The sequence below is a fragment of the Thunnus albacares genome, chromosome 12 (genome assembly GCF_914725855.1).
Source record: "Thunnus albacares chromosome 12, fThuAlb1.1, whole genome shotgun sequence".
Taxonomy (NCBI): Eukaryota; Metazoa; Chordata; class Actinopteri; order Scombriformes; family Scombridae; genus Thunnus; species Thunnus albacares.
Genome location: NC_058117.1, coordinates 7,780,623 through 7,806,086, shown reverse-complemented (window position 1 = coordinate 7,806,086; position 25,464 = coordinate 7,780,623). Strand labels below are relative to the sequence as shown.

The 25,464-nt window shown below is 39.6% G+C and overlaps 5 protein-coding genes across 6 annotated transcripts; 1 reads left to right on the top strand and 4 right to left on the bottom strand.

Annotated features, from left to right (window-relative positions):
• Positions 1-4,704: 4,704 nt before the first annotated feature.
• si:ch211-227n13.3 lies at positions 4,705-9,616 on the bottom strand. Of its 2 annotated transcripts, none has more exons than XM_044368487.1 (6): positions 9,491-9,616; positions 8,650-8,718; positions 8,009-8,490; positions 5,950-6,025; positions 5,701-5,820; positions 4,705-5,596 (listed from the first exon to the last, which is right to left on the bottom strand). In XM_044368487.1, the coding sequence occupies exons 3-6, from the start codon at positions 8,454-8,456 to the stop codon at positions 5,194-5,196; spliced, it is 1,047 nt and encodes a 348-aa protein (XP_044224422.1). In that variant the 5' UTR covers positions 8,457-8,490; positions 8,650-8,718; positions 9,491-9,616; the 3' UTR covers positions 4,705-5,193. The 2 variants fall into 2 exon arrangements, with proteins under 2 accessions (XP_044224422.1, XP_044224421.1); XM_044368486.1 differs by lacking the exon at positions 9,491-9,616 and adding an exon at positions 9,393-9,484.
• A 44-nt stretch (positions 9,617-9,660) lies between these two features.
• Positions 9,661-13,513, top strand: LOC122993994 (UDP-glucuronosyltransferase 1A1-like). Its single transcript, XM_044368485.1, has 9 exons — positions 9,661-10,862; positions 11,080-11,143; positions 11,225-11,373; positions 11,532-11,659; positions 11,853-11,946; positions 12,087-12,212; positions 12,303-12,390; positions 12,527-12,746; positions 12,929-13,513. Exons 1-9 carry the CDS (start codon positions 10,371-10,373, stop codon positions 13,197-13,199), a joined length of 1,632 nt encoding a protein of 543 aa, XP_044224420.1. The 5' UTR covers positions 9,661-10,370; the 3' UTR covers positions 13,200-13,513.
• On the bottom strand, positions 13,352-15,557 carry ndufb3 (NADH:ubiquinone oxidoreductase subunit B3). Its single transcript, XM_044368488.1, has 3 exons — positions 15,450-15,557; positions 13,731-13,859; positions 13,352-13,594 (listed from the first exon to the last, which is right to left on the bottom strand). The coding sequence occupies exons 2-3, from the start codon at positions 13,856-13,858 to the stop codon at positions 13,444-13,446; spliced, it is 279 nt and encodes a 92-aa protein (XP_044224423.1). The 5' UTR covers position 13,859; positions 15,450-15,557; the 3' UTR covers positions 13,352-13,443.
• Positions 15,558-16,013: 456 nt separating this feature from the next.
• On the bottom strand, positions 16,014-19,443 carry pecr (peroxisomal trans-2-enoyl-CoA reductase). The gene is made up of 8 exons (XM_044367984.1): positions 19,284-19,443; positions 18,645-18,778; positions 18,384-18,549; positions 18,181-18,262; positions 17,992-18,088; positions 17,791-17,901; positions 17,066-17,177; positions 16,014-16,966 (listed from the first exon to the last, which is right to left on the bottom strand). Exons 1-8 carry the CDS (start codon positions 19,393-19,395, stop codon positions 16,884-16,886), a joined length of 897 nt encoding a protein of 298 aa, XP_044223919.1. The 5' UTR covers positions 19,396-19,443; the 3' UTR covers positions 16,014-16,883.
• A 2,021-nt stretch (positions 19,444-21,464) lies between these two features.
• LOC122993637 (caspase-8-like) lies at positions 21,465-24,418 on the bottom strand. The gene is made up of 6 exons (XM_044367973.1): positions 24,201-24,418; positions 23,350-23,696; positions 23,157-23,191; positions 22,622-22,727; positions 21,981-22,527; positions 21,465-21,798 (listed from the first exon to the last, which is right to left on the bottom strand). Exons 2-6 carry the CDS (start codon positions 23,687-23,689, stop codon positions 21,651-21,653), a joined length of 1,176 nt encoding a protein of 391 aa, XP_044223908.1. The 5' UTR covers positions 23,690-23,696; positions 24,201-24,418; the 3' UTR covers positions 21,465-21,650.
• Positions 24,419-25,464: the final 1,046 nt, after the last annotated feature.

Here is a 25,464-nt window from a genome sequence, read left to right as displayed (position 1 = left end):
AACGTGAACATAAAGTATGTTCCGACTAGGAAATAATGTAGACGATAGTGTTGTAGGCCTGAAACTTAAATACTGACCAGTGGCTCTTGCATCAATTATCACACTGTGTCCTGAGCACTATTTTCTAAGTGGCCACTGGAATACAACTGTACCAAGAGGTTAGTCTATTCTATTCGAAAGATAGCCACTATGTACAGTGTACATAATAATTAAATTAACCTTGCCCAAATCTGTGCACTCAACACAGAACAGCATTAGTTTTCTCTATTTCAAGAGCAGTATCCATAATTCCTTTGTCAGACTATGCCATAGTCGTTCCGATCCCTGTGTATTGAACAAGCTGCCAGTGACAAATCAGATATCAGCAAGAGCCTTTGTAATTACAGGGAGCTGAATGGGTGACTACGTCCCAAATCCAGAAGACCAGCAAGTGACACACTCCATCTGTCTTAAGCCTCCTTCCAATTGAGATTGACTCATGAGAAGGTACTGAAATAGTGCACACCATCACCATTTATTTTCAGCTGCATCTGTGACAATTGTGTCCAGTCTTTAGAAAGGAGGACAACATTTGCTATTACCAGGTCTTGAAAAAACTGTCCATTTCACATGTATTTTGTAAAAGTAATTGTTTCTGGTGCATTAGTGCTGTTCCATTCCAACATATTGATAACATTGTTGTGTGAATGAATAATCCTCGGCTATTGTAATGATGCATTTTAGAGCTGTACTGTTGAGAAGCAGTGTCATGTTAAATGAAAGTGTTTGATATAAGTGTGCGATATAATCGGTTAACATAGAACCAATGTTCTATGTTAACAGAAGAGAACTAAATCCTTTAACTGAGGCAACATAACAAGTGGTATATGTATTGGCCTTTAATTACTTTCTGTATATTATTAATATGAGCCTTTCTCCTAAAACACTGAATCCTATATTTCCCATAATGCAACTTGATAAGGCCTTTAATTTGGACTTTCCCTGCCTATTAATTGATGACATCATCAGGGTTATTTCCACGGACTGTGGAAAAATTCCTCCAGATCAACAGAGGACATTATAAAGCTGCTTTTAAAGACTGAGTAACACTCACCCATTGTCTAGTAAAGTGACCTTTATGTTACCAGGTCTTGAAAAAACTGTCCATTTCACATGTATTTTGTAAAAGTAATTGTTTCTGGTGCATTAGTGCTGTTCCATTCCAACATATTGATAACATTGTTGTGTGAATGAATAATCCTCGGCTATTGTAATGATGCATTTTAGAGCTGTACTGTTGAGAAGCAGTGTCATGTTAAATGAAAGTGTTTGATATAAGTGTGCGATATAATCGGTTAACATAGAACCAATGTTCATGTTTTAAATGTTTTCAGTGTTTGGTTTTCATGTTCATGTTCACATTAGATTTTTGACCTGTCAGCAGAGTGTATAACCTGTGGTCATACAGTGAACATGGGGCTCATTTCCTGAATATTACTCCATCATCCAAACTAGAATATACAGGGGGAAGCCTGGGGGCTTCTCTGTGTGTGTTTCCAAGCAGCACAGGCTGTACTGGGGGTCCAGATTCAGCTTTAGGGCCCTTCTAGCAAAATGGGATAAGTCATTAGGGCACCTGAGCTGGATCTGTTTGAGCTCACAGTGGGGCCTAATAAAACCCTGTAAGGGCCACCAGACATTTCTAATGCCATCAGCATGCCTGTAAAAATGCTCTTATAGCCACTTGCAGCAGAGTAATGGCAGAGTAATTGCTCCACTTTAATATATAGATAAATATTTTATTATTGTCACGCAACTGTGTTGGTGGTAAGTGTTTGGTACAGCATGGTAGCTCAGTTCCAGTGCAAAAGAAAGAACAAAACAACCGAACAGGCACCATAAACCATTACAAAAACACACGCAAAAAAGAAACACATGAATGTGAGAGTATGTACAATGAATATGTATGATATGTACAGTTCAGTTCCCCAGCATATCAAGCAACCCAGACAGACAGAAAGTACAATGACAGAAAGTACATTGGCCTCATGATGTCATCCCAGATCATCATGGATCCAAAGGTCTTAGAGCCTGACCCGCTCAGAAGTCAGATCCAAGCGAATCAAATAAGTGTATTTCAGTTTCCACTGTGCTCTCTGTGATTGGTAGAGTTTGTTTGTGCCAGAAGAAATTACTGGGGAATTTAATAACCAAAGGCATTCTAACCTTGTCAGCCTTACTGAATTGGCTCAATGATGGGACCAAATGTCAATTTTCCATCTATCTTTAGATGGATTTCAGGTCGAATTTAAGTTTAAAATGGGTATTTTTCAAATCTGTGCAAGTGCCCTCTGAATGTCTTTGTGTGGGTGTGAAATTAATGTCACGGTAAATGTGTGGAGTAGTGCCTTCTCCTGCTCTATTTGAGAATAGAAAAGAGACACTGAGGTAATGGGGAATGTTAGCTCCTCTTAAGAGAGCTGCGGGTGTGATGAATGAGCCTGGGTGAATCCTAAGGTCAGCTGTTGTTACCGGTATCTACAGGGCATCCTCTGCACCTGGTAAACCTGTGTCGATGATGTGTCAGTTGCCATACAGCTTTGAAAAAGCCCCATGTAAAGGCTGGAGATACCAAATGAGGGTGCACGTCCGATGCACACACACATACGCACACTGACTTTTGTCCTTCCTCCCTCCCACCTTGCTCTGTACTGTGGCGATAGTGTAGGAGGCCAAATGCACCAAATGTACATCAGTCTTATCACAGAGGTTCTACACAGATAGTAACGTGTATCTCCCTGGCAGAGCAAGTGAATTACTTTCCTGTTTTCTTTTTTTTTCACCCTTCCACTTTGGAGTTGGCCCTGTGGGGTGGATTGGATGAGATGGAGCACACAAAGCAATTTATTCTCCATCTGTACCATTACATTCATTTAAGAAAGCAAACAGCCTGAAAGTAGATCGAGCAAGAGAGAAAGAAGGAGGGAGAGTGAGAGAGAGATATAGACCCACTTCGCCTTCCATATGCCGACACAAGCAATTGTATGTCAGTGTGTGTGTGAATGTACGCATGTATCTGTTATTGCTGGCTGTTACCTAAACCTAAATCCTTTAGCCTCACAGCATCTAAGGCTGATGGTCTCTAAGCGTCCCAGTAAGAGACGGCAACCCAGAAACACTTGTCTTCTCTGCAGTGACTTAACATAAAGAATAATCCACATCCTGCAGTTATATGGCCATCATTAAAGGTTCACTGCCAGGCCAACCTGCCTTGGTTTCACACTGGATAATGGGCATGTTTTATTAGTGATAGTCAGGGACGTCAATTAAAATCCACCTCAGTTTTATGACCTTTTGTAGGAAGTTGTGGTTTATCCATCACATGGCAGTGACGGTTGACTTGATGTGATTTCACAGCAGTTTATAGTTTTATGTTTATGGCTGAAGTACTGTATTTGTATTTGTGTTGACATCCATGTCTGAGACCAGCACAGTGTGTTACCGTTCTTTCTTCAGCGTGTGTTAGTGTCATTCTTCCAAAAGATATTCCCTAATTTGGTGTTTTGGTGATGGTGGTGGAGAGCGCTGTCTAACATGTCAGTCCAAAATCTCCCATAGGTGTTCAATGAAGGAAAAAAAGTGAAAACTGTGACCTGGTATGTCCCCTGACCTGAATCCAATAGAATGTGTTTGGAGTATTTTAAAGCAGAAGGTAGAGCAACAAAACCTTTCAAGCAAAGAGCAGCTGAAAATAATCATCGACAGAACATCTCTCTACAGATCTGTGCAAGACTGGTATCATCTGTGCCCAGCAGGATCCAATCTGCCTTCAAAAACAAAGTCAGGCATACCAAACATTAGAAAATAAATAAATAAATAAATGAGTCTCACTAATGAAGGGTGTGCTGACTTTTGTTGCAGTTCGTTCTTAAATATGGATCTTTCATTATAGTTTAAACAATCATACATTCTGTTTATCAAATGAATTGGCTTAATTCCTCTAAAATTGTAGCTTAAAATTGTATTAAATGGAAAGAATTTGCAATTACTGTACTCAGTTTTGTTAGATACTGTATATAACAGACTGCATGTCTATGCATGAGTACACAGAGCAACTAGACGCCAAAGTATGAAAGAGTATGAAGTGGCGCCACCATGTGGATTTAACAACACTGCCAAACTTTGACAAAGTACTATTAGAAGAGGAGAAAAACCTCTCCTGTGTATTTATTCCTTCATAGTTAAGGGGCAGAAATACGCAGTCCTGAATCCACACTACATTCTACTTATATATTCTATACCTTTATAGTACACTTTTTTTAGTTAGTGCACACAGACAAAAATTCAAAAAAAACTTTCTGGAGCCGATCACCCTCTGCAGTTCATCTTAATTTCTCGCAGCTATAAGTACGACCTCCTTTTCCTTTGTGCATTGCATTTTGTGGGACAACACACATAAGAATCAAACATTTCAACTTGTTTTAAGAGAACTTCATTTTGTCACTTTTCTGGCGGGAACACACTTCAAACTGAAAACCTGCTTAGAATTAATATTAGTACAGAATTGGGACAGAGCTATAGAGCCAACTGGATAATCTTATAAAAAGTGTTTATGTGCTCCTGCTGGTGATGCAAATGTTAAATTGGTCTATTTGCATGTATCCGGTAAAACCAGCATGAATGTTTAAAAAAGAAAAAAAAGAAACACACATTTATTCACAGTCATCCTGTTGTATAAAGTTTTAAATAAACAATTCTCTGTAATTCAAGCAGAATAAATAACATGAAAGTTAGTGGAACTGTAACAGAACAGGTACATGCAATTATTTACATACTGGTATTAAGAACAGAACAATATCAGAGCTGCAACGATAAGCTGATTTATCGATCAGTCAATTGACAGAAAATGTATCTGCAACTTTTAATAACTGAATAATCGTATTAGTCATTTTTACAGCAAAAATACCAAAAAAGTTGCTGAAGAAAACATGCATTTCTCCCTATTTTCTGTTATTTTGTAGACTAAATGTTGAGAACAAAAAAAAAACAACCTGCAGATGAATCGAAAATGAAAATAATCTTTCTTTGCATCTCTAAACAACACCAAGCTAAACACAGAAAACCAGGTAAAAAACAAAAGTACCCTCAGCGTCAGTGCGTGGGTACTAATACTGTAGTTGTTTAACTGCAGCTTAATAAAGGTCAGTCAACTCACTAACGTGTTTCTCTGATGATCATGCTGCTGTTGCCGCGCAACTGGGCAAGCAAGTCTCTGAATCCAGCCGTCCTCTTTGCTGCTTTTTTCTTGGGTGAGACGTCTACTGGCTTGTTGGGCACTAAGGTGACTGAAGACGGCTTCAACTCAATCAGACATGTGTCTGCTTCATTGTCACTTTCTTCATTGCAGCAACCCTCAAAACCAGGACTGCTACTGTGACCGTCGACAGAGTGAAGACTGTTGTAATCGGCGCCGTTAACGTTGGCGTATTGGCCCGTGTTGTTGCTGTGGAGACGCTTCTGCTTAGCGATGCGAGAACCCTGAGAATCATCTCTTGCTCTCTTCTTCCTGTTCTTCTTCACCTTTTTCGCCGGCACTTTGACCCGTCGCCTGAGGTTCCTGACATGAAAACGCGCCACATTCAAGTCATTTTCGATGTAAACGGGCTGACTGACCTGCTTTGGTTCTCTAGGAAATGTGTGTTTTGAGTGCAGCAGCTTTACCTCTGTAAGAACGGTTGCGGCCTTGAGCAGAAAGATGAGCCTCGTAAATACTGCTTGCTTTGCTTCGCACCTTTCTTCTCTAGCCTTTTCTTCACCAGCTGTACATGCATCAAAAGATTCCTGTCAAAACAGAGAGGCAGGGTTATATTAGCTGACAATTAGCATATAAATTTACTTAGTGACTGGTGACTCTCTGTGAAACCAGTTCCATTTCCAGTAACCATATGCATACGGCACACACAAGCTTACCCTCTTGCATCAGGCAGCCTCCTCGGTCTCCACTGTTTGAGCAGGACCCACTGATCACATGTCAGGGAGGAGGGATCTGAAGAGCAAACCACAAAGACAGGTTGTACATGTTAGGATGCATCTGTGCCCAGAATACAGACTAACCCGACCGATTATTTGAGTTGTGCTCTCTAGCGACGCTGCCACAGCTGTGGAGGCCAAACTGGACTGAAAACATTTTACAATGACAGTGAAAGCAGAGATGTTTGGGTTGATTGTGGTCAGCAGTTGACCCAGCAACAGATAATGGTAGCTTGTGTCAATTTATGCCGGCCTTACACCAAATGACTTTTCAAGTGATTTCACTGTCGCAGACAAATTTCCAATGTCAGATTAAAATCATGAGAGTTGTGGTGCGCTCCCGTCATCTCAATCGTCTGGTGTAAGGTGGTCATAAAACTCAGTCTGAGCTGTCTTAAGTCAGGCTTTTTGTCTTTTTCTTGTCTTGACATTCTGATAAAATCAAACATGTTTAATATTATCGGAAGTTTTCAGTCTTTTCCTCTTGTAAAGCAGGATGGGAAATAATCTCAAAAGGAATCTAGTTGTAGTCTTCCAAACAGTGACCCTGTAAGATTCCTAGTCTTTGCAAAATCTTAAACTCAGTGACTTATGACACATTGTCTTTAGATGTGAGAGGCTGTCAGACTTTGGTCTTTTAAAAGTCTTCTAGTGTATGGTAGGTATTAGTCTCAAAACACTGGTGTGAAATTGGTAAAGACACTTTATTTCCGCTAGATTTTTTTGGGGCATTTTGCCCGGCAGACACCAGGCTTTCATGAGTTGGTCTGTTGTCGGCACGCTGCCAAATGCAACTGTGAGGATTTAATGGAGATGTTAAACTGAAATGAACTCCAAGTAGCAGACGCTAATAAGTTGAAGCTTATTATTGGAGCAGCTGATAACAAAACCAGTCAGTTTACTTTGAGGTCATTTACAAGACATCTCTCTGTCTATTTGATGGAATGCCATTAAACACATTTTAGTATTAATTACCTTTAATTCAATGGCTATATTTTCAGCAAGAGTTTCTACAGGAACCCCTGGTGATCACTGCTTGCCTTTATATACATTACAGTGTTATGTGTGGATGTACAATTGAGATGCTGCCGCAGTAATGGTGGCTTGTTAAACTTCCACCTTCAACCCAGATTTGTCTACAATGATGAAGGTGAATTTTTAAGAAAAAAAAATCTCTGTAGTTGTAATGACTCTAAAAAAGTTTTTAAAACTCATGTAAGGCATGTATTTCAATCATGTCATCCTTCGGTATGTATATTTATGTATCATTTTGAACACTAATAGGGAAATACATACAGTATGTGCCTAAACATTTTGGTATATATTTTTTAGGCAGCTTCTTAAAGGGAGACTTTGGTATTTTTCAACCTGGACCCTATTTTCCCATCTTTTTGTGACTAATGGAGACAATAATTTTGGAAATTCAGAAATCCAGTACTGAGCGAGAGTTCTTCAGCTGGCAGCTGTGAAACAGGCTGCAATAATCTGATGGGGCAATTAGCGCTCCGTCAATGTCCTGTATGTCCACTAAAAGTGCTTGTTTTTGTCACTGACAGGCTCAGATTGTTATTCTAAGTGTCTTATAAGCCCTTTTAGTGGACGTACATTGACAGGGTGCAATTGCCCTGTTGAATTACATTGTGGTCCGTTTTGCAGCTGCTGACTGAAGTACTCTCGCTCAGAAACTGTTCTCCCCATTAGACACAAGTTTCCCTTTCAAGGGGTAGTTCTAATCATAAAAACAATACAATAACAATACTACAATGAATGCAAATTCATTATTCATTATTCTATTATTCATATTTCATACTGCCAGCACTCAATCAAGGAGAGTAACCATATCATAATATTTGTTATAGGTATTGTTTTGCTGCTTTGACTTTCACAATTACATCATTGAGCACCATTACATCAGTGTGCTGTAGCAGATGTTTTCAAATCACAATGAAACTTATAGATAACATGCTGCGTTGCTTAAACAAAGCACAAGTGCACTTACCATTATCTAAGAGTTTGTCTTTGAGCGGCACCTTCATCGTCTTTGCCTTCTGGTAGAGCTTCCGACAGGCTGAGCACAGGCCCTGTGAAGGCTTCGGCTTCTTCTGACTGTTGATATATAGGAGGGAAGGACCTGAAGCTATGCTGCTGTTATCAGAGCCACAGTCTTCATCTGACTCATCCACTCCTTTATCAGCTACCTCTACAACCTTTCCATCATCCTCCACCGTCACATGCTCCTCATCATGTGTGTTGCTGATGAGGTCAATGATGTCATGGCCGCTATCCTCATCTGTATTAAGTACGCCATTGTCGGCCTCCCTCAGCCATGTCCGATGTCTCTTACTCCTCAGCTGGCGCTGGATGACATCTACATCTGAGCTGGGACTTTCCTGGGCGTTCTTGTTCTTAGAGGAGTTTAGCAGTCTGGAGGAGCGTCTGGTATACATGTGGCTTTTCCACTTTAGACGATACTCAAGTGACCTGTGACAGAGGACAACAATGACAACCTGAGATAAAGCATCCATAGTGTAGTTGTGCATATGGTATGTGATGGTTACAGCGCACAGCTTTATATTATGTCACAATTTCACCGAGGTCACAGTTTGAAACTGTTTATAGAAAGCCTTCATATGGTCTTACCTGTAATATTCAACTTTTATGGACAATGAATGAAAGCCATCTGCTTCACATAGGTTGTCAGCTGCGGTCCTGTTAAAACGCACCACTTTAAAGTTAGATCATCAAAACAGTGGAGGGAAAAATTATACAGCGCAGCATCAGCAACATGATATTGTTTGTGTTTCTGTTTGACCTCATTTGAGACTAGCTTCATGTTTGACACACTACTGTTTGGACTTAATGCAGGAGTTGATTTCACTGTAGGTGTTGTTGAAGTGGCTGGTTTATCCTAGCTGCCCATATCTGTGGCTGCTGTTGACCCATCTCATGTAGTACACACAACATACTACACATGGCAGCTTATTTGATTATGTTTGTTTTGTTTTTTTTAACCCAGATCCCAATAATACTGCTGCAAATGTCCCACAAGTGTGACTCAGAGCTCCTCCACAAGATAGGGCCGCCTTAAGATGCTTATTGTTTCAAGCTGATATGTAGTTAAGTGGTGAATATTCACAAACTAACTTGAAATGAATTAAATGATTGCAAACCAATGACACACAGTAATCCAGGTCTGAATTACAGCCGACTCGAAAATGAAAATGTGAGCAATTCTTGAACTGCTGCCATTGTAGCTCAATGGATAAACTAGCAAGACTAAACTAATCTAGAGACTCAAGTAAACTGATCGACGACGACGACAAAGTGAAGTCTACGAGGATCGACGTCATCAGAGCCAAAGCTACTCTCATTTAAGCACTTACTTTGTCTCAGGTCGTTCACAATTTACAACTTTTGACATGTCCACGGTTGGTTTTTATTTACCCGATATCAGATGAAAAGACAATAGCAACGCGCTTACTTGCTGACATACTGGCTCGTGAGGCGGGCTCGCGGACTGTAGCTGTTTATATTGAGCTCGAGGACAAGTCGTTGAAGATGCGCGCGTCTGTTCGTCTCTTTCTTTTTCTTCTTCTTCTGCTGCTACTAATGGATGTATAAAGAGAACTGGATACAGGAAGAGCGCCAATTTGACATAGCGGCCAAACCGTGTAATTACAACGTCATGTGATGCACACTGGCCCAAAAAGACTCACTGAATCACTGAAAGGCCCATTTCAATGACCTTTGACAGCCTGTTGTTGAGGGCTTTTGTGAGGACTTTGAACACACACAACTCTGTTCATCCACAGAGGAATTTCAACAACCCAGCCAGATAAGCCCGAAGCAAGGGACAGCTTTTACAGGCATTCAAAGCACAGAGAAGGGGTTGGTTTTTTTTCTCCACATTTTGAATTACTTATAACCACATTTCGTCCGCAGGAACTTTCCCCAGGGCCAAAGAACCTTTTGAGGAGTTCCTCTACCTCCTCAGTTACTTTACCTGCGTTTCTACTGGAGAGACCAAAAAGGCCCTGCTGGGTGGATTAATACTTTTCAAAAGAACAAGAACTTTGGGAGCAGGGTTTGCAGGGATGACCGTTGCTGATTGGTCAAACACACACAGGTTGGCTGCTTCAACTTGTGTATTGCTTCATTCATAAAACAACGATCTTATTTAGGACCAGTTTAGGATAAAGGAAGGACATTTCTCTTCATTTGATAACGTTAAAAATAAAGTTAGGCTTTGCTGACTCATTTTATAAGAGACAAGAGAAAAAGAGAGATAGTGCGAGCGAGAGAGAGACAGCGTTGTTGTCTCTGTGCTGGTGTGAGCTGTAGACACAGAGGCAAAGAGAACAATGTGGAAATCAGCAGTGTTTGTGTTCCTGCTGCTAAACATGGATATGGAGGTCGATGGTGCTGTAGATAAGTTGAGGGGATCTGTGGCAGAAAAGGCTGACAGCAGTCCTGCAAGTCACACTGGTTCTTCACCTTTCTCGGGCAACTTGTTGGTGGTACCTATGGATGGGAGTCACTGGGTTGGTATGAAGGCCATTGCTCAAGAAATGGGTCGTCGTGGACACCGGGTCACTGTGGTTATACCGGAGATCAGCGTACGGATGGGCCCAGGGGAACACTATGACACTCTGACCCATCCTGTTCCATATGACCAGGCCTTCATTGATTCTGTGTTGTCCACACACAAGGACATCATGCAAAAATCTAAACAGTCTTTCATAGAGAAGATAAGGACACGATTTTCACAGATCCAGAAAATCACAGGCTTAATCCACACCACTGCAGAGAGCCTGCTGTTCAATGCCAGTCTCATCTCACATCTGGCACAGCAGGTGAGTGTGTTTGTGCATAGCCATATTCATATAGAAAGAAAATGGTTTACAGTCTTTGTGGACTAGTGAAGTAGCTGCAAACATGCATGTGTTATACTGTAAGCGTTCTTGTTATTTTTTACAGTGCCTGTACCTATTTAATTTGGAGTAAAAAATAGGGTATCAGAGAGAAAGATGGTGTGTTTCCTTTGCTACTTTTCACCTTTTCACACTGCAGGGCTTCGATGCCGTCTTGACAGATCCCATGGTGCCCACAGGCTCACTGATAGCTCGGAAGTTAGGTGAGTGCAGCCACACTTAGATTATCTATGAGCTTTTGCATTTGGACGTTTTCTCATCAGTTGTTGCTAAATCACTTTTAGGTCTTCCCACTGTTAATTTGCTGAGGGGCATTCCATTTTCCTTGGATATGGTATCTGCAGGCGTCCCCTCTCCGCCCTCATACGTGCCTCGCTTCACCACCACATATACAGATAGAATGAGCTTCAAGCAGAGGGTTTTCAACACTTTGGTGAGCACTTACTGACAGACAGTTAGCCAATTAAACTTGTCTCAAATATACTATAACTTAGCAGCACTGTTAAAATTTAACTCGCACAACTGAAATTAAGATGTTTTTCCAAGCACCAACACATTTTGTGCATTTGTTTATTATCCTTTCACCTACAGGTGGCTGCACTGGAGCCACTGTTGTGCCGCCTGGTGTATTGGCACTTTGACCAAATAGCCTATCAGTTCCTGGGAGAGGAGGTGGGCATAGCTGAAGTGCTGTCAGACTCTGATATCTGGCTGCTGAGGTAACATATGCAAAGGTTATTCAGTATGTTGGTATTTGGGAGAGGAATACACAGCAACGAATGTCCTCTGCTGAAGCAATGATACACGAGGCAGGAAGATCGTTTAAAGATACATTTTATATTGTTAAGACATTCTTTGTGAACTTCCACACCTCTAAATCACATCAATAGTTGTGATACTATATTTAAACAGGCTTGACTTCACACTGGAGTTCCCGCGCCCCCTAATGCCTAATGTAGTACTAGTTGGTGGCATCAACTGCAATGTGAGAAATCCTCTGCCTGAGGTAAGACCTCTATGTTTCTGATTCCGTTTAAGATGAATCAGGAATATTTTGTCATTGACTTTAATGCAGTAAGATACAAAGATGAATAAAGAAAGAGAAATGAATGCAAATCCTGACTCTGTGTTTGTATGTTTTGCAAGGATTTGGATTCCTGGGTGTCAGGAGAGCATGGGTTTGTAGTGTTTACTCTGGGTACCATGGTGTCGGATCTACCAGAAGTGACAACATCTGCCTTCCTGGAAGCCTTCAGACAGATTCCACAGAAAGTACAGGAATATATCAGAACATATATGAAAATACGTTTCATATCATGCATCTATGCAACAATTAAAAAGTCAAAAAACTTACTTTGATAGGTGATATGGAGATACACCGGGCTTGTTCCCAACAACGTACCAGAAAATGTCAAGATGATGAAATGGGTGCCTCAGAATGACCTACTAGGTAAATAAATGCACTGCAGCACACCCTGAAATGTGAATTACACTCATCAAAATTGACTGATGGTGTGTTACAAACCATATCATCTGACATCTTCTAGTAATTGTCTGTTCACCTAACTGTGTGCATTTTGTGTTAGCACATCCTGGAGCTCGAGCTTTCATCACGCACGCCGGGTCACATAGCCTCTTTGAGGCACTGTGTCACGCCGTTCCCATGGTGATGGTGCCACTTGGCGGGGAACAGCCTGACAATGCGCCAAAGTTGGCGAGCAGAGGAGTAGGAGTCATTCTGGATATCTCTTCTGTCACTACAGAAACCCTCCTCTGGGGGCTGAATGAGGTCATCAATGACACCAGGTGAGGGGTCAAAGGGTCATTTTTTAATCATTGGCTTAAGCCTCTATTAGTGTGAATCATAGACTGTATATAAATCTTTATATACAGTCTATAGTGTGAATGATGATCAAGAATATCAAACAAGTTTTAGATTCTGCTTTTCATGCCATGCCCTTGGTGTCGTATCCTTCAACTCTTTCCAGGTATAAAGAGAATGTGCAGAAGCTGTCAACTCTTCATAAAGACCGGCCAGTTGACCCACTTGACCTCTCAGTGTACTGGACAGAATTTGTGATGCGGCACAAAGGAGCGAAACATCTCAGACCTGCTGTCCATGACCTCAACTGGTTCCAGTACTTCTCCTTGGATGTAATAGCTCTGCTGGCGACTGTAGTGCTGGTTTTTGTAATACTGACAGTCAAATGCTTGAAACTATGCCTGCGGAAACTGAGCAGGAAGAGGAAACGAGACTAACCTGGTGTCAGGAAGATGAATTAAATTACATCTCTGTTTGTTAAGGGATTTTTTTTTAATTAAGTATTATCATTTAAATACCAATTCAAAGTGAGTTATTTATGTTATAAAACAGCCTTATAACATGTGAGAACAATAAAATGAAGCTGATGTGGTGATCAAAAAGACATTTAATAAACAGAAAATACAGAATATCATTAGAATCCATTAGGGCATGGTCTGGGTATTAGGGGCAATATGAGCTTTAATGGCCACCCTTCTTTGGTGGGAACAGGGCGTACTCTACAGCCAGAGCAACAGTAAAGGCAGCAAAGCCCCACTTGAATCCTCTCAGCAGCACATCTGACAGAGTCACAGCACAAGCAAAGCCACCTGAGTATCTCCATGCCTCGTTACTGCAGAAAGAGTGACAGGAAAGACAGTCAGGGAGCAGTGTCAAACAAAGAGATGTCACATGTACATATATATATATATATATATATATATATACATATATATATATATATATCTCATGTACATATAAATACTGACCGTGCCCATGGGTCCTTGAGGCCCCTGGCTGCCAACCTCTGCTGTGTAAACTCCAGCGGTGTCCCCTGTGTTTTCCACTGCTGCCAGTCTGGCATGGACAGCTTGCTGTGGCCGTGGTCACCTCCCATACTGATTAACAGATACATATATTTGTATACTTAGTAGTGTTTTTTAAAATGTTAATTAGCCTTCAGCTTGCTGGTACACATTAGTCTTAGTTCATGCCATGTTTTAAACACTAAGATACATTTGCAGTAATGACTAGAGCCACAGAAATAAGCCACAATGGAAAGGGAAATCCTTTGTTTTACTACAGAGACTCTTTTTTTCTACCGTTGAGGTGAGATTTGTGAACAAAAACAGACAAAGTTTTGGTGATCAACGTGTTGTGTGTCCCGCGTTTTACTTGGATTATATTTTCACTGAAGTTGCAACTTATTTCTGTTGCGTACATTTTTTATCATCTGTGCTAAAAGCTCATTTAGTAAAAAGATAATTACAGAAGAGGCACAATCTGCAGCTGAGTACACATTAAATCATGGTGGTTTAACCAACTTGTAAAGACACACGACTTGATTTTACTTACACCAATGACAAAAACAAAGATGAAAAAATGCTGCAGGTGGACCCTTTAGTTTATTCAGCAACTGTCTTTATGGAAGTAAATGCGCTGGCCAGTGTGCATGACTTGTTTATTACAATATGTCAGTCTCTCCAGATTATTCCTGCTCCGACATTAAGTTTCTTGGGAATCATAAAGAAACATTTTATAACGTAACATCTTCACATGAGCAGCTAAAACTCACACACTGGACTTCAACACCATCTCTACAACTGAATGGTTGACTGCTTCAGAGCTGTTCATGATTGTCTGTGTGTATTTATCCAAAGGAACTGATTTTTATAAAAACCTGATGTGTTGGTGAATGGAAAAAAACTAAAGATTCTGATCATTTTAAGTATTGTGGGATGACACCGTTTAAGATTAAGTTTTCTAAATGATCAAGTTTACTAAGCAAGTATCTACCATTAGATGATAAAAACTGTATATGCATGCAATAGATTAGATTTCACTGCAGTTAATGCTTCAGAACTTGATCCTAAAATTAAGTTTCTACACTAAAGCTAACTGATCACTTTTGTAAACAAGCAGCCTAATGACAACCACTATTGTGATACCATTCATTCAGACATAACTTATTTTAAAATACTCTTCTTCATTACATCTTCAAGTTTAACAAACTTTTTTTAAAAAAGGGTAAGGACATTAGAGTACAAATATAATGTGCAATGTCTTTGCTATCTGTTTTAAGAGTTGAGAACATGTTATATTGACGTTTTTATAATGTCAACGTGGTGCAATGTGTGTTGTTCATGGTGAATAAACAAAGAAACAAACAGCTCCTTATGGTTATTGGACATTCATTTGACACATGCCTACAGTTATCAATGACTAGCTACCATAATCTAATTACTGTCATCACTTGTTTAGTGAAATAAATAACTAAACTAAACCAAACGATAAAGTCAAAGCGCAGAATTTACAGCTAGCATTAAGCTAACCGCTAGCAGAAATTGCAGCATTTGTCCTATAAGTCATTATTTAATCCTTTATACCTTCGTGTCTGTTAAGATAGTGTTGTCGTCCACTATGGTGAAGCAACAAAATACGTGTTTAGGTCACGAATTCAAGATTTTACGAAGAAAAATGTACTGTACCTGGATAGATTGTTGTGACCTCTGCTGTGGGACTAAAGGTTGCGACAGTCACTGTTACTTTACGGTAAAAAATATTACGTCACAGCGTTCACGCAAAGGCAATTTACCTGCTGGGTGCACGGATGTATTTTAAGACCTGGATACTGCTGCTCTTATAACACATCCATGGTTGGGTGTAATAATAATAATAATCATCATATTTATTCATAGAGCACTTTCCAAAATCCACGTTATAAAATGCTTCACAAAGGCAGCAAAATAAAAACAGACAAATCATAAAATCATTAGGTTTTCAAAAATCAGATTTAAAAAAATCAATTTAGTGTATAAAAACAATTAAGTGTAAGAAAAAACAAGAACAATTTTTTAAATAAAATAAATAAAAGAAAATTCCAACTCAAGTAAAATCAGGAAAGGCTCTCTGATTAAAGTATGTTTTAAGAGGCTTAAAAGAAAAACATGAACCTACAGTATAAGCCAATTAATTCATGTATCTGTTTGACATTGATCTTAATTGTAAGGTATGCTGTGTTTTGGCATTATAAACACACAAAACATGTAAAGTAGTATATGTAATAATGTTAATTTTATTCATTTCTGCCCTTATAAATACAAACAAAGTAATTCCTGTTGAAATCACAGGGTACCCACAGCAATAAACCGTTCTTCTACATTTTAACCATTTGGTACATGTTTTACACCCACCAAAGACATTTCACAATAATCTTCATATTTCATTACATTTATGATTTCAAAACTTTCATTTCAGTACTACCAAACCTTTACTTATCAGGTTCCCATTTTACATATTAAGGAACTGTGTAATTTTCAAGAGAAACAAAGGAATTAGTGGAAAGCATTGGCCTCCTCTCACCTCTGTGAAGAGCCGGAGATCCTCAGAGTACAGCCTGTTAGCTGGGCAGCTGTTCAGGCTGAATTCATACTTATGACACTGTAGCTCATCAAATGTGGAACAGGCTCAGAAATGCTAACTCAGTGCAAATTTTAAAAAATAATCTTAAAACATACAACAAGTTTTGATTTGCATTTAATATTCTACATTTTGTGTCTGTGTTTTGCTTTTTCCCTCTTTTATCTCCATTTGTAAAGTAGTATGTAGCAACTGTTTTGAAAAAATAAAAAAAAACTTACAACGGCATAGAAAAAATATTTAATTAAAAATTATTCTACATTCATTCTAACTATTAATGTCACAAATAATTGGACCAGAAAAATAATTATACACTCACATTGATATTAATTACATACAGTACATGAACTGCTTTAGAAATCACAATAGAAATCTTATATCCAGGCAACAACGGTGTCTTGTCTCCGTGACAGCACTTGTGGCATCTGTACACCTTCATGTCCATCATGCCAGGTGTTAGTGTAGTTTAATGAACTGGACTCAGAATATGTTACAAAACTGTATTAGAGTTTGCTTTTTGGGTTGAGCAGGTCTTTCAGAGAGTCCAGGTTCTCCCCTTCTGGAGCCTCAGGCCATGCACTGTGGTCTGGAGACAAACACACAACACACACATGATCGTAGTACGCTACACATATATACTGCAAAGACAAAAGTATGGATGCATATAATAGCAAGATGGACATACTGGGTATCTCCCACATGGAGTGGTACAGACTCTGCCCCGCATCGACCCTCAGGGTGGCCCCAGAGATGTAGGAGGCGGCAGGAGAGAGCAGGAAACAAACTGCTGAGGAGATCTGAACATACAAACAAATTTTTTTTCTTTTTCTTTTTTTAAAAAGAGGAAACAAAAGCAACAAAGGCAAAGACACAAAGCACACGTTTTCCATCTATGGCTGTCATTTACCAAGAGTTTCCTTTTTTCTCGCCTCATTTAATCTACGGTGTCCATTTTTCTTCTCATTATCACTGATTTCCTAAAACACGACCATTTCTTTACATTGTCTGAAACCTTTTTTTGCAGTGGGGTTTTTTTTTTTTTATCAGCACTGTGAATCATGATGCACGACTCTCTAGTTAAATTAACACTACAAAGTGATTACAACATTATATTTCTCACTGGACGTTCCGTGAAATACAGAGAACGATGTGACTGATTTAACAGGTGATTTTCCTTAACTGAACAGATATTGTGCTATGAATCAATATTAGGAGATCCTCTGGGTATTATGGTATCGTCGAATCTACTAGACAGACTTGGAAATAAAAAAAAACAACTTCCGGGAATATTTCAACTCCTGGTTAAAGATTTTTAAAACATACCAAAGCTGCAGGCAACATGCTCTGCTCTGAGTTGTCTTGAGTGCCTTCACTCGAGTTTTTTCTGGGTATCACTAAGTGTTTACGCACCTCTTCTGGTACTCCAAGTCTCTTTGCGGGACTAAATGGAACAGACATCTTGAAAAGGCTTGGTCCAAGCTCCTTATAGTTCTCCATCGCAGTTTTGGAAAAAATGGTGCCCTGCAACCATACAAATACACAGACTTGTTGAAATGACCACATTATCAAACATCTCCAAAACTGACTCTCTGACACGTGACCTTTACATACAGGCGCAACAGCGTTGACTCTGACTCCTGAGGCTGCCCACTCGATGGCCAGACTCTTCGTCAAGTTATCCACCGCCGCCCTCGCTGCTCCTGTGTGGCTGTCGGAGAGAAGACACGGAGTTTGAACACAAAGGAAATGAGTGTGAATGTGTTTGCGCTGAGTGTGAATTGGGAGGGCGGTGCTGCTTACGCCATGCCTGGGAAGCCTTTCCACATGTCAGCGATGATGTTGATGATCACACCTCCATGTTGTTTCATCCATGCTGTGTAGACTGTGTGGAGAAAACAGCGAGACAGTCACATGTAGAGCTTAAACACACACACACACACACACACACACACACACACACACACACACACACACTGACCCATTATGAGCTGTCTGTATCTTACCCTCCTTGCAGCAGTGGAAGGTTCCAGTCAGGTTTGTGTCTATCACAGCCTTCCAGCCTTTAGAAGACATGTGCTCTGCTGGACTGCTGAACTGACCTCCTCCATTGTTCACCAGAAAATCTACCCGGCCGTACTGCTTCAGCACCGTCGATACAAGAGTTTTCACCTGCCGCACAGAGAATCAAGATGAAACCATTCCTATTCAATCCCGTACTAACAATTTAAACACACGGCAGTTTCAAAGGCTGGCGGTGTGCGCACCTCATCTTCATCACGGATGTTGCACTTCATGGGAGTGACACGCGCAGGGCTGGAGGCTGGGATTTTCTGTCTCATCTCCTGGGCTGCTGCCTCCAACCTCTGCGTCTTTCTACTGGAGATCACCACGCTGCAGCCTGAAGACAAAACAGTCAGCTGTGATAAAACTTCCTCTCCCATTTAATCATCTCACAACCCCTCAGATTTATCTGGTGACCCTTTAAAGGGGCCCTGACCCCTAGGTTGGGAACCACTGGACTAAACTAGCTAACTGTGTATAGACTTGTTGAAACTAGCTCCACCTCCAGCAGCTACAACAGTAACATGCTGCTCTAATACTGATGCTTCACTATTAATAATCTAATGATGTCATATATAATATATCAGTCAGAGGAACCAAACCACTACTTTTACTGCAAGCTCATAATACTTATGTACTTTTACTTAAGAAGGATTTTTCATGCAGGAGTATTTTTTACATTGCTGTCTTGGTACTTTTTCTTAATACTTCTTCCACCTCTGTCTGACAGTCAGGTCTGAAGTTCACTTGGCTCTTGCTGTCAGTCAGCTGCTCTTCACTTCAAACTGTTTGTGCTGTATTCAATAAAAACGTCTTTGTCTTGACGCCGCTGCATCACTTACCCAGCTCCAGCAGCTCTGCAGAGATAGCTTTACCGATACCAGTCCCTCCTCCCGTTACTATTGCAACCTTATGGTCGAACAAGCCCGGTCTGAAAACACTGGATGCCGCCATACTTGTTTTCTTGACCCTGTTCTGATGAGACGTAGGACAACACTGCGTCCTCTACTGGTAATCTTACGGTGCTGGTGTGTTTAGTGTTGCATTACTGCCATCTTCAGGAATTAGTCAGTTCATTACCAAGATACTTCCCAACGAAGTTATTGAATGAAGAGCTAGACTTGAGGTGCTGCCTTAAAAGCGAACTGTTATTATTTAGTTTTGATACAATTACTTGGAAATTATTTTGGAATTTGATTTTTGGTTTGCTCTTTCGGCTGTATTGATGTGTTATAATTTCTTTCTTTCTTTCTTTTTTTTAAGTGATTTTCAATCCAGTATTCCTGTTTGGCCCCTGATGAAGTCTAAACGTTGGGCTTTGATTCAGCACAATGCTGTTTAAATAAAGTTGACGAAATGAATAAGTCTGCCTGCAGTCCTCCTCCTTGAACTGTCGAGTCTATGCTCCCATCATTGTAGGACGGACACAACATAAATTAATGGTACAGTGCATATAAAAACATTCACCTCACTGTCATTAATAATTCTCTGGTATTAGCCAGTTTGCCCACAGTCTAAGCTGTAACAGCAGCACATGCAGAAATCCACATCAACTCTGTACCAGTTGTATGCAGTTATGTTTTATACACTATATCCTGTCCATGTCAAATTGATCTGTGACTTACAGTCACTATTCATTTTATTAAGGACACAATTTTTCAAGTCTGTTCCAAAATAACAGCCCATATAATTCATAGTTCATATACCTGTTATCTAATTTTAATACATTTAAGCTGCATTGAAGAAACAATGTTAAAGGACAGGTTCACACTTACACACTTACTGTAATCATTCCTCCTGTTCATACTGACCATTAGAAGATCCCTTCATGATGCACTTACAGTGTAAATGATGAAATGATGAAATCCATAAGCCTCCTTCTATGCAAAAAATGTATTTAAAGGTTTATCTGAAGCTAATATGAGTCAAATCTAGTAGATACCTTTCAACGTTGCAGTCTTTTTAGTGCCAAAGTCCCTCTATTTGTTACTATACTTCCACTTTAGTTCAACAGGGAAACACTGTCCGAGGAAACACAAAGAGGGAATTTGATGCTAAAAAGACTGTAAATGTGGCAGATACCCACTTGATATAACTAACTCAGACTGCTGAAGCCTCATATAAGCTCCACATCAACTTTTAAATATATTTTTGCACAAAATGACCGTGTGGACACACTGTGGATTTTGGCCTCCATCACTTACATTGAAAGCACATTTGAAGGGGATCTTTTCACAGCCAGTATGAACAGGAGGAATGATTAGTGAAGAAAACCTCTTTCACTGTTCACACGGACACCTGACTGTTGTTTTAAGACTTGAAAAAATGTGAACTTGTCCTTTAACATAGTTTCTTAAACACATCTTAAATTCATTAAAATTAGATAACAGGTAAACACTATATTGAACTATGAGTACCAGGCAATATTGTATGTTTTCAGTCTGGAGGATATAATTACTGGTTTTTATCTGTTTATGTTTATGAACAAGACTGGGACCAGTATATTGAGTATAATAGTGTAATAAAGTGACTGATTTTACTTATTAAAAAGTGATTTGTGTGACTGGTTAAACACTGATGAAGATGAAGATTCTTTGTAGCAGTGAGTAGACCTTTACAGACATTTTGACTGGCCACTACAGAAGAGGTTCACAGGAGTCAGTTTGATTGTTCAATTCCATTAAGGTGTGCTAATAAGCATAAATGCAGCCATTACTAACAATATTACATCTGTCTGGCAAGTCAAATATCAGCTATGGAAAATGTCTATATTCTGGTGGAGTGTTGCTCCACTTACAGGCATACGGGTAGATATACATTATTATATATACATTATTCAAACTGAAACAGCTTCAAATGACAGACCTTTGTTGTGACAGTTTTTGTCATTTTTATGTCCATTAATAACCATGAATATGCCTAAATTTGTGTGTGTGTATGTATATATATACATATATATAAACCAGTATTCTACATTTATTGTGTTTCTAAAATAGAAGAAGTATGACTCCATATAGCTGATGTTCAAAGTTAAAAGGTTTATTAAAACAATATAGGCCTACAATTTAAAAGGCAATGATTCAATGTGATGATTAAAAAATAAAAGCTTTACAGTGACAAAGAAAGATAAAAGATCAATTTTAAGAAAACACATGCCTAATTTAAGACATGAGATATAATGTGTTTGCAAGATTTGTGGAGATGAAGCTTCAGTTGTGATGTGGCGACAACACAAGTTTCTTCCTCAGGGTGAACCTAACTTCAGGCATCTGCTTGGCTTTACCTAGGTTACGGCAGCCCTCTTTCTGGCTTACTTTACTGTTGACACGGTGAAGGATTGTGACGGTGTCCTCACCCCTGAAACAATATGCAGCATATAAAACATATTACTCACTGTCAGTGCTATGATCAGATAAATGGTACAGTATACATTGCATTAACTAGAATATCAACAGGTTGATGAAATATTGTGGAGCAGAGAAGTTTATCATTTTTTACTAGTAAATATTTCAACATATAATTTTGAGTTTTATATTTACCTCGGACAGCCCTCCTTTAACTGCTGACACACAGACTGGATGAACCAGCTCCCATCAATTTCATGTCTCACTGATACATAATCTTCAACAGTGGCAATGGCAACCAGAAAATCGGCTTCCTGAGGGATGAACTTTGATTCAGAATTGTCAGCCTGCAGATCTGGTGATAACACTCCTGGCTGTCGATCCTTCCCCTGGCAGGCCTGGATCAGGAACACTTTGGGCTTGCCAGTGAGAGCTGAGTGATCTGTCGCCTTGAATGTTGTAGTCATTTGTTTAATGGAGAGGTGCTCGCAATCAGTCCCTGAAACAACACCCAGTGATCCGTGACTCAGAACACAGCAGATGAAGGCATCGCCATGTTTAGGAGCCTCCCGAAGACCAGTGAATCCACTGCCAGACCACTCCTCTACGTTGAACTCCTGCAGCTGAGAGACGTCGTCCAGAGAGGCAAAGACTTTCAGTGCACGATCCATCTGGTCCCTGGTTTGATCTTTACACATCAGCACTCTGAAGCCCAGCCAGCTGAACACCTCTGCCAAACTTCCTGCAGAAAATTTAAGTTAAAAAACTTGAAGTTTATACCACCAATAAACAAAACAATAATGTAAAACTGTGAATCTGTCTCCTCCGCTACATACGAGCATCTTTGTCAGTTCCTCTTCTCACTCTGCCATCCGTGAAATTCTCGTTGTTTATGATCACACAGAGGCCGACAGGATGGCTGTTCAACTGATACTGGTCGTCCTAAAAACAATGAAAACAGAACTACAGTTGGACATTTCTACAACCTGATGTTAAAAATGACTGGAGTGGATCATTTCTGACATTCAAATACTTTACTTAGAGTTTTACTTAAAGGACGGGTTCACATTTTCACTAAAAGACTGTAAATTCAGTAGATACTTGAAAAATTGTAAACCTCTCCTTTAAGGGATTATATTTACTTCTATTTCCTTATGTAACTTTTATGAGATATAACAGTATTACTAAGCTAATATGCGCTAATAAGCATCTGTCTGCAGGCCTTGCAATGACAACATGTCTTGTAGTAATCTGTGAGGAGGAAAAAGTATTTAAACTCCGTCTTGTGTCTTTTTAAGAAAGTCTGCATAAACATACTGATTCAAGCATTGTAACAAGGTGCGCTGTTTCATGTTTAGGTAAAGACCTCACCTCCTTCCGCCTTTTGCTCTCTTGTGAAGGACCATCTGCGGAAATCAGAGTAAAACAGAATTATACTTCCCAACATGAAACTCTGTACTTTTTGATGAAGCCATAAGTTGTTTCATGTGAAACACACCATGGGCTTCTATATGAGGAATGCTAGACAGTCATTTCTGTACTGAACTTGTGTGTGTTAACATACCACTGTTATCTAAACGAGTTGCTTGGACAGGCAAAGGTAAAAGGCAGGTGTCATTCTTTTGTATGTTCTTCAAGTCTGGGAAAGTCGTCTTCACGTCCTCATCAGTTTGCAGGAGGTTCAGGAAGTCTCGGCAGGTGTCCTCTCCTTTATCCATGATCTTATCCACAAGTGCAATGACGTGCCCCTCTACATCTTCTCTGTTGATGCTTTTAAGGTTGTTGTACTCACGCTGAGTTATAAGTTTCTTCTCATGAACCTTGTTGAGGATCAGCTTTTGGTCTCCACACAAAGTCTCTAGAATGGCTGTTTTATTACGTCTCACTGTGTCTTTGGCTGACATGATGAATCTGAAATAGAGACACAGAAACACAAACAACAAGATATTCATGAGAATTCATGTTGCTCTTAAAGTGCAACAGTCAATACAGGAATACTGGGTTTCTGCTTTATTACCCTTGGAGTCAAACCCTGTTTTTGGAAACTAATAGGCTATAGTTTCATAGCTTCATCACTCAGAGCCATATGGCACATATTGCACTATAATTACTCATTTTGTAGCATTTCACTCCAGTGAGATTAAGGCAACAGGTTTCTACTGTCAAATTCAGTTGCATGTGTGCCTGGTTTCCCTGCAAAATACGTTAATAAGGATTTTAAACGAGCTCGTTTGGATTCAAGCAAACTTCTGTCGTTTAATCCTGTTTTACATCAGACTATTTCTCGGCTAACTTTACCGCTTTTCTACGACGACAGAATGCAAAGTACCGTATAATAACGAGTTCATGTTCATCTAGACTGAAGCATTCAGTACAATACACTAGTGTTGATTAAATAAAACATTGTTAACTTACTGTCAGACGTTTTGCCTTGTCGGTGGAAATACCTGTTCAGGTGCCCGTAAAAAGAAAACTGGCAGTTTGCTTTCGTTTTTAAAACTTAAAGGTCGGTGATGACTTATTCTTTGAACAGCTGTAGTGAGGAACTGAAAACATTTACGACACTTATGTTAGTTTTTTTAAAAAAGTTTAAAAATAACCTACAAAACAAGTATGAAAATGATCAGAAAGAAACACCTGTATAGAAGGACAGGGTATAATTACTATTTGAGATTAAATATGACGTGTTGTTGAAAGGGAGACATTATAAACTGTAGCTTCAGTCTGCAGAAACCTTTAAGTTGTTATTGTGTTGTTTTCAACTTTGGTATTTGACTATCTGCCTCTTTTTATGTGTCTATGTATGTGTGTATATGAATTGGTATATAAATAGACCGAAATAACATTTCAAAGCATCGCTTGTAGTTGTTGTGTTTTACCTGGCAACCCGTCCTGACCACACCCTCACCATGACCCCTGAACCCACATCCTGAACCACGACCGACCCACTATATGTTAACATGTCTTTGTCTTGTCTCTTCAATGAATAACATTTGTTAACAGTTTTAGTACATGATATAGTACTTTTGCAATACCAGGTACCGTCATACATTTTGTTTGTTCTGGATGACAGAGTTACTAGATTTTCACACTGGATCAATACTGTAATAAATTGATACACTTCATTAGCTCAAGAAAAGGAGGTTTGTATTACTGTTTTAACACTGATAGATTCTTTGACCCCTCAGTAGCGGTAAGATATTTGTCACCACAGACAATACACAGGCGTTACTGACTGCTTTAATCGGGTCAGGAGTGCCGGTAAATCATGACGGAGCCATAAAACTGGCAGGTACAAACAGAGCCGTCACTAATACTACACCTGTGTCAGCAAGTTTAATACCTGCAGGGAAAAATGTCTTTATTCTATATTTCAGCTCTTTGTATGTATTTCTCAAAACATTCTTAATTTCCATTAAACATGTGTTGCCTTGTTGAGCCTTCATGATAATGTGTCACCTTCTGCTCTATAGTTGGCAGTATTTCATCAGCTTAGGATCCAAACCGCCAAAACTCACCATGAAGCAAATCATTTTAAACAAAGATTTTCACTTCACTGTCCACAGAAGAAAATACAGCATACTTTTAACTCAGAGCATTAACTCCCATGAATCTGTAGGTTACTTGTCTAATTTACCAGCAGAGCAGTGCAGTTGTGTACTGCCACAAAAATCCAAGA

Bases quoted from the DNA above. Each gene is read 5' to 3' on its own strand.
- LOC122993994 (XM_044368485.1), top strand. From the start codon at position 10,371: ATGTGGAAATCAGCAGTGTTTGTGTTCCTGCTGCTAAACATGGATATG. The intron at 11,374-11,531 runs GTGAGCACTTAC...TTTCACCTACAG, and splicing joins AGAGGGTTTTCAACACTTTG to GTGGCTGCACTGGAGCCACT. The intron at 12,391-12,526 runs GTAAATAAATGC...ATTTTGTGTTAG, and splicing joins GCCTCAGAATGACCTACTAG to CACATCCTGGAGCTCGAGCT.
- pecr (XM_044367984.1), bottom strand. From the start codon at position 19,395: ATGGCGGCATCCAGTGTTTTCAGACCGGGCTTGTTCGACCATAAGGTT. The intron at 18,089-18,180 runs GTAAGCAGCACC...TCTCTCCGACAG, and splicing joins AAAGGCTTCCCAGGCATGGC to CCACACAGGAGCAGCGAGGG. The intron at 17,902-17,991 runs GTATGTAAAGGT...GTATGGTTGCAG, and splicing joins GAGTCAACGCTGTTGCGCCT to GGCACCATTTTTTCCAAAAC.
- LOC122993637 (XM_044367973.1), bottom strand. From the start codon at position 23,689: ATGTCAGCCAAAGACACAGTGAGACGTAATAAAACAGCCATTCTAGAG. The intron at 23,192-23,349 runs GTATGTTAACAC...TGATTTCCGCAG, and splicing joins AACTCGTTTAGATAACAGTG to ATGGTCCTTCACAAGAGAGC. The intron at 22,528-22,621 runs GTATGTAGCGGA...AATTTTCTGCAG, and splicing joins AGGAACTGACAAAGATGCTC to GAAGTTTGGCAGAGGTGTTC.
- si:ch211-227n13.3 (XM_044368486.1), bottom strand. From the start codon at position 9,430: ATGTCAAAAGTTGTAAATTGTGAACGACCTGAGACAAA. The intron at 8,719-9,392 runs GTAAGTGCTTAA...GCGTTTTAACAG, and splicing joins TGTGAACGACCTGAGACAAA to GACCGCAGCTGACAACCTAT. The intron at 5,597-5,700 runs GTAAAGCTGCTG...TTTTCATGTCAG, and splicing joins CCGCAACCGTTCTTACAGAG to GAACCTCAGGCGACGGGTCA.
- ndufb3 (XM_044368488.1), bottom strand. From the start codon at position 13,858: ATGGGAGGTGACCACGGCCACAGCAAGCTGTCCATGCCAGACTGGCAG. The intron at 13,595-13,730 runs GTCAGTATTTAT...CTCTTTCTGCAG, and splicing joins CTCAAGGACCCATGGGCACG to TAACGAGGCATGGAGATACT.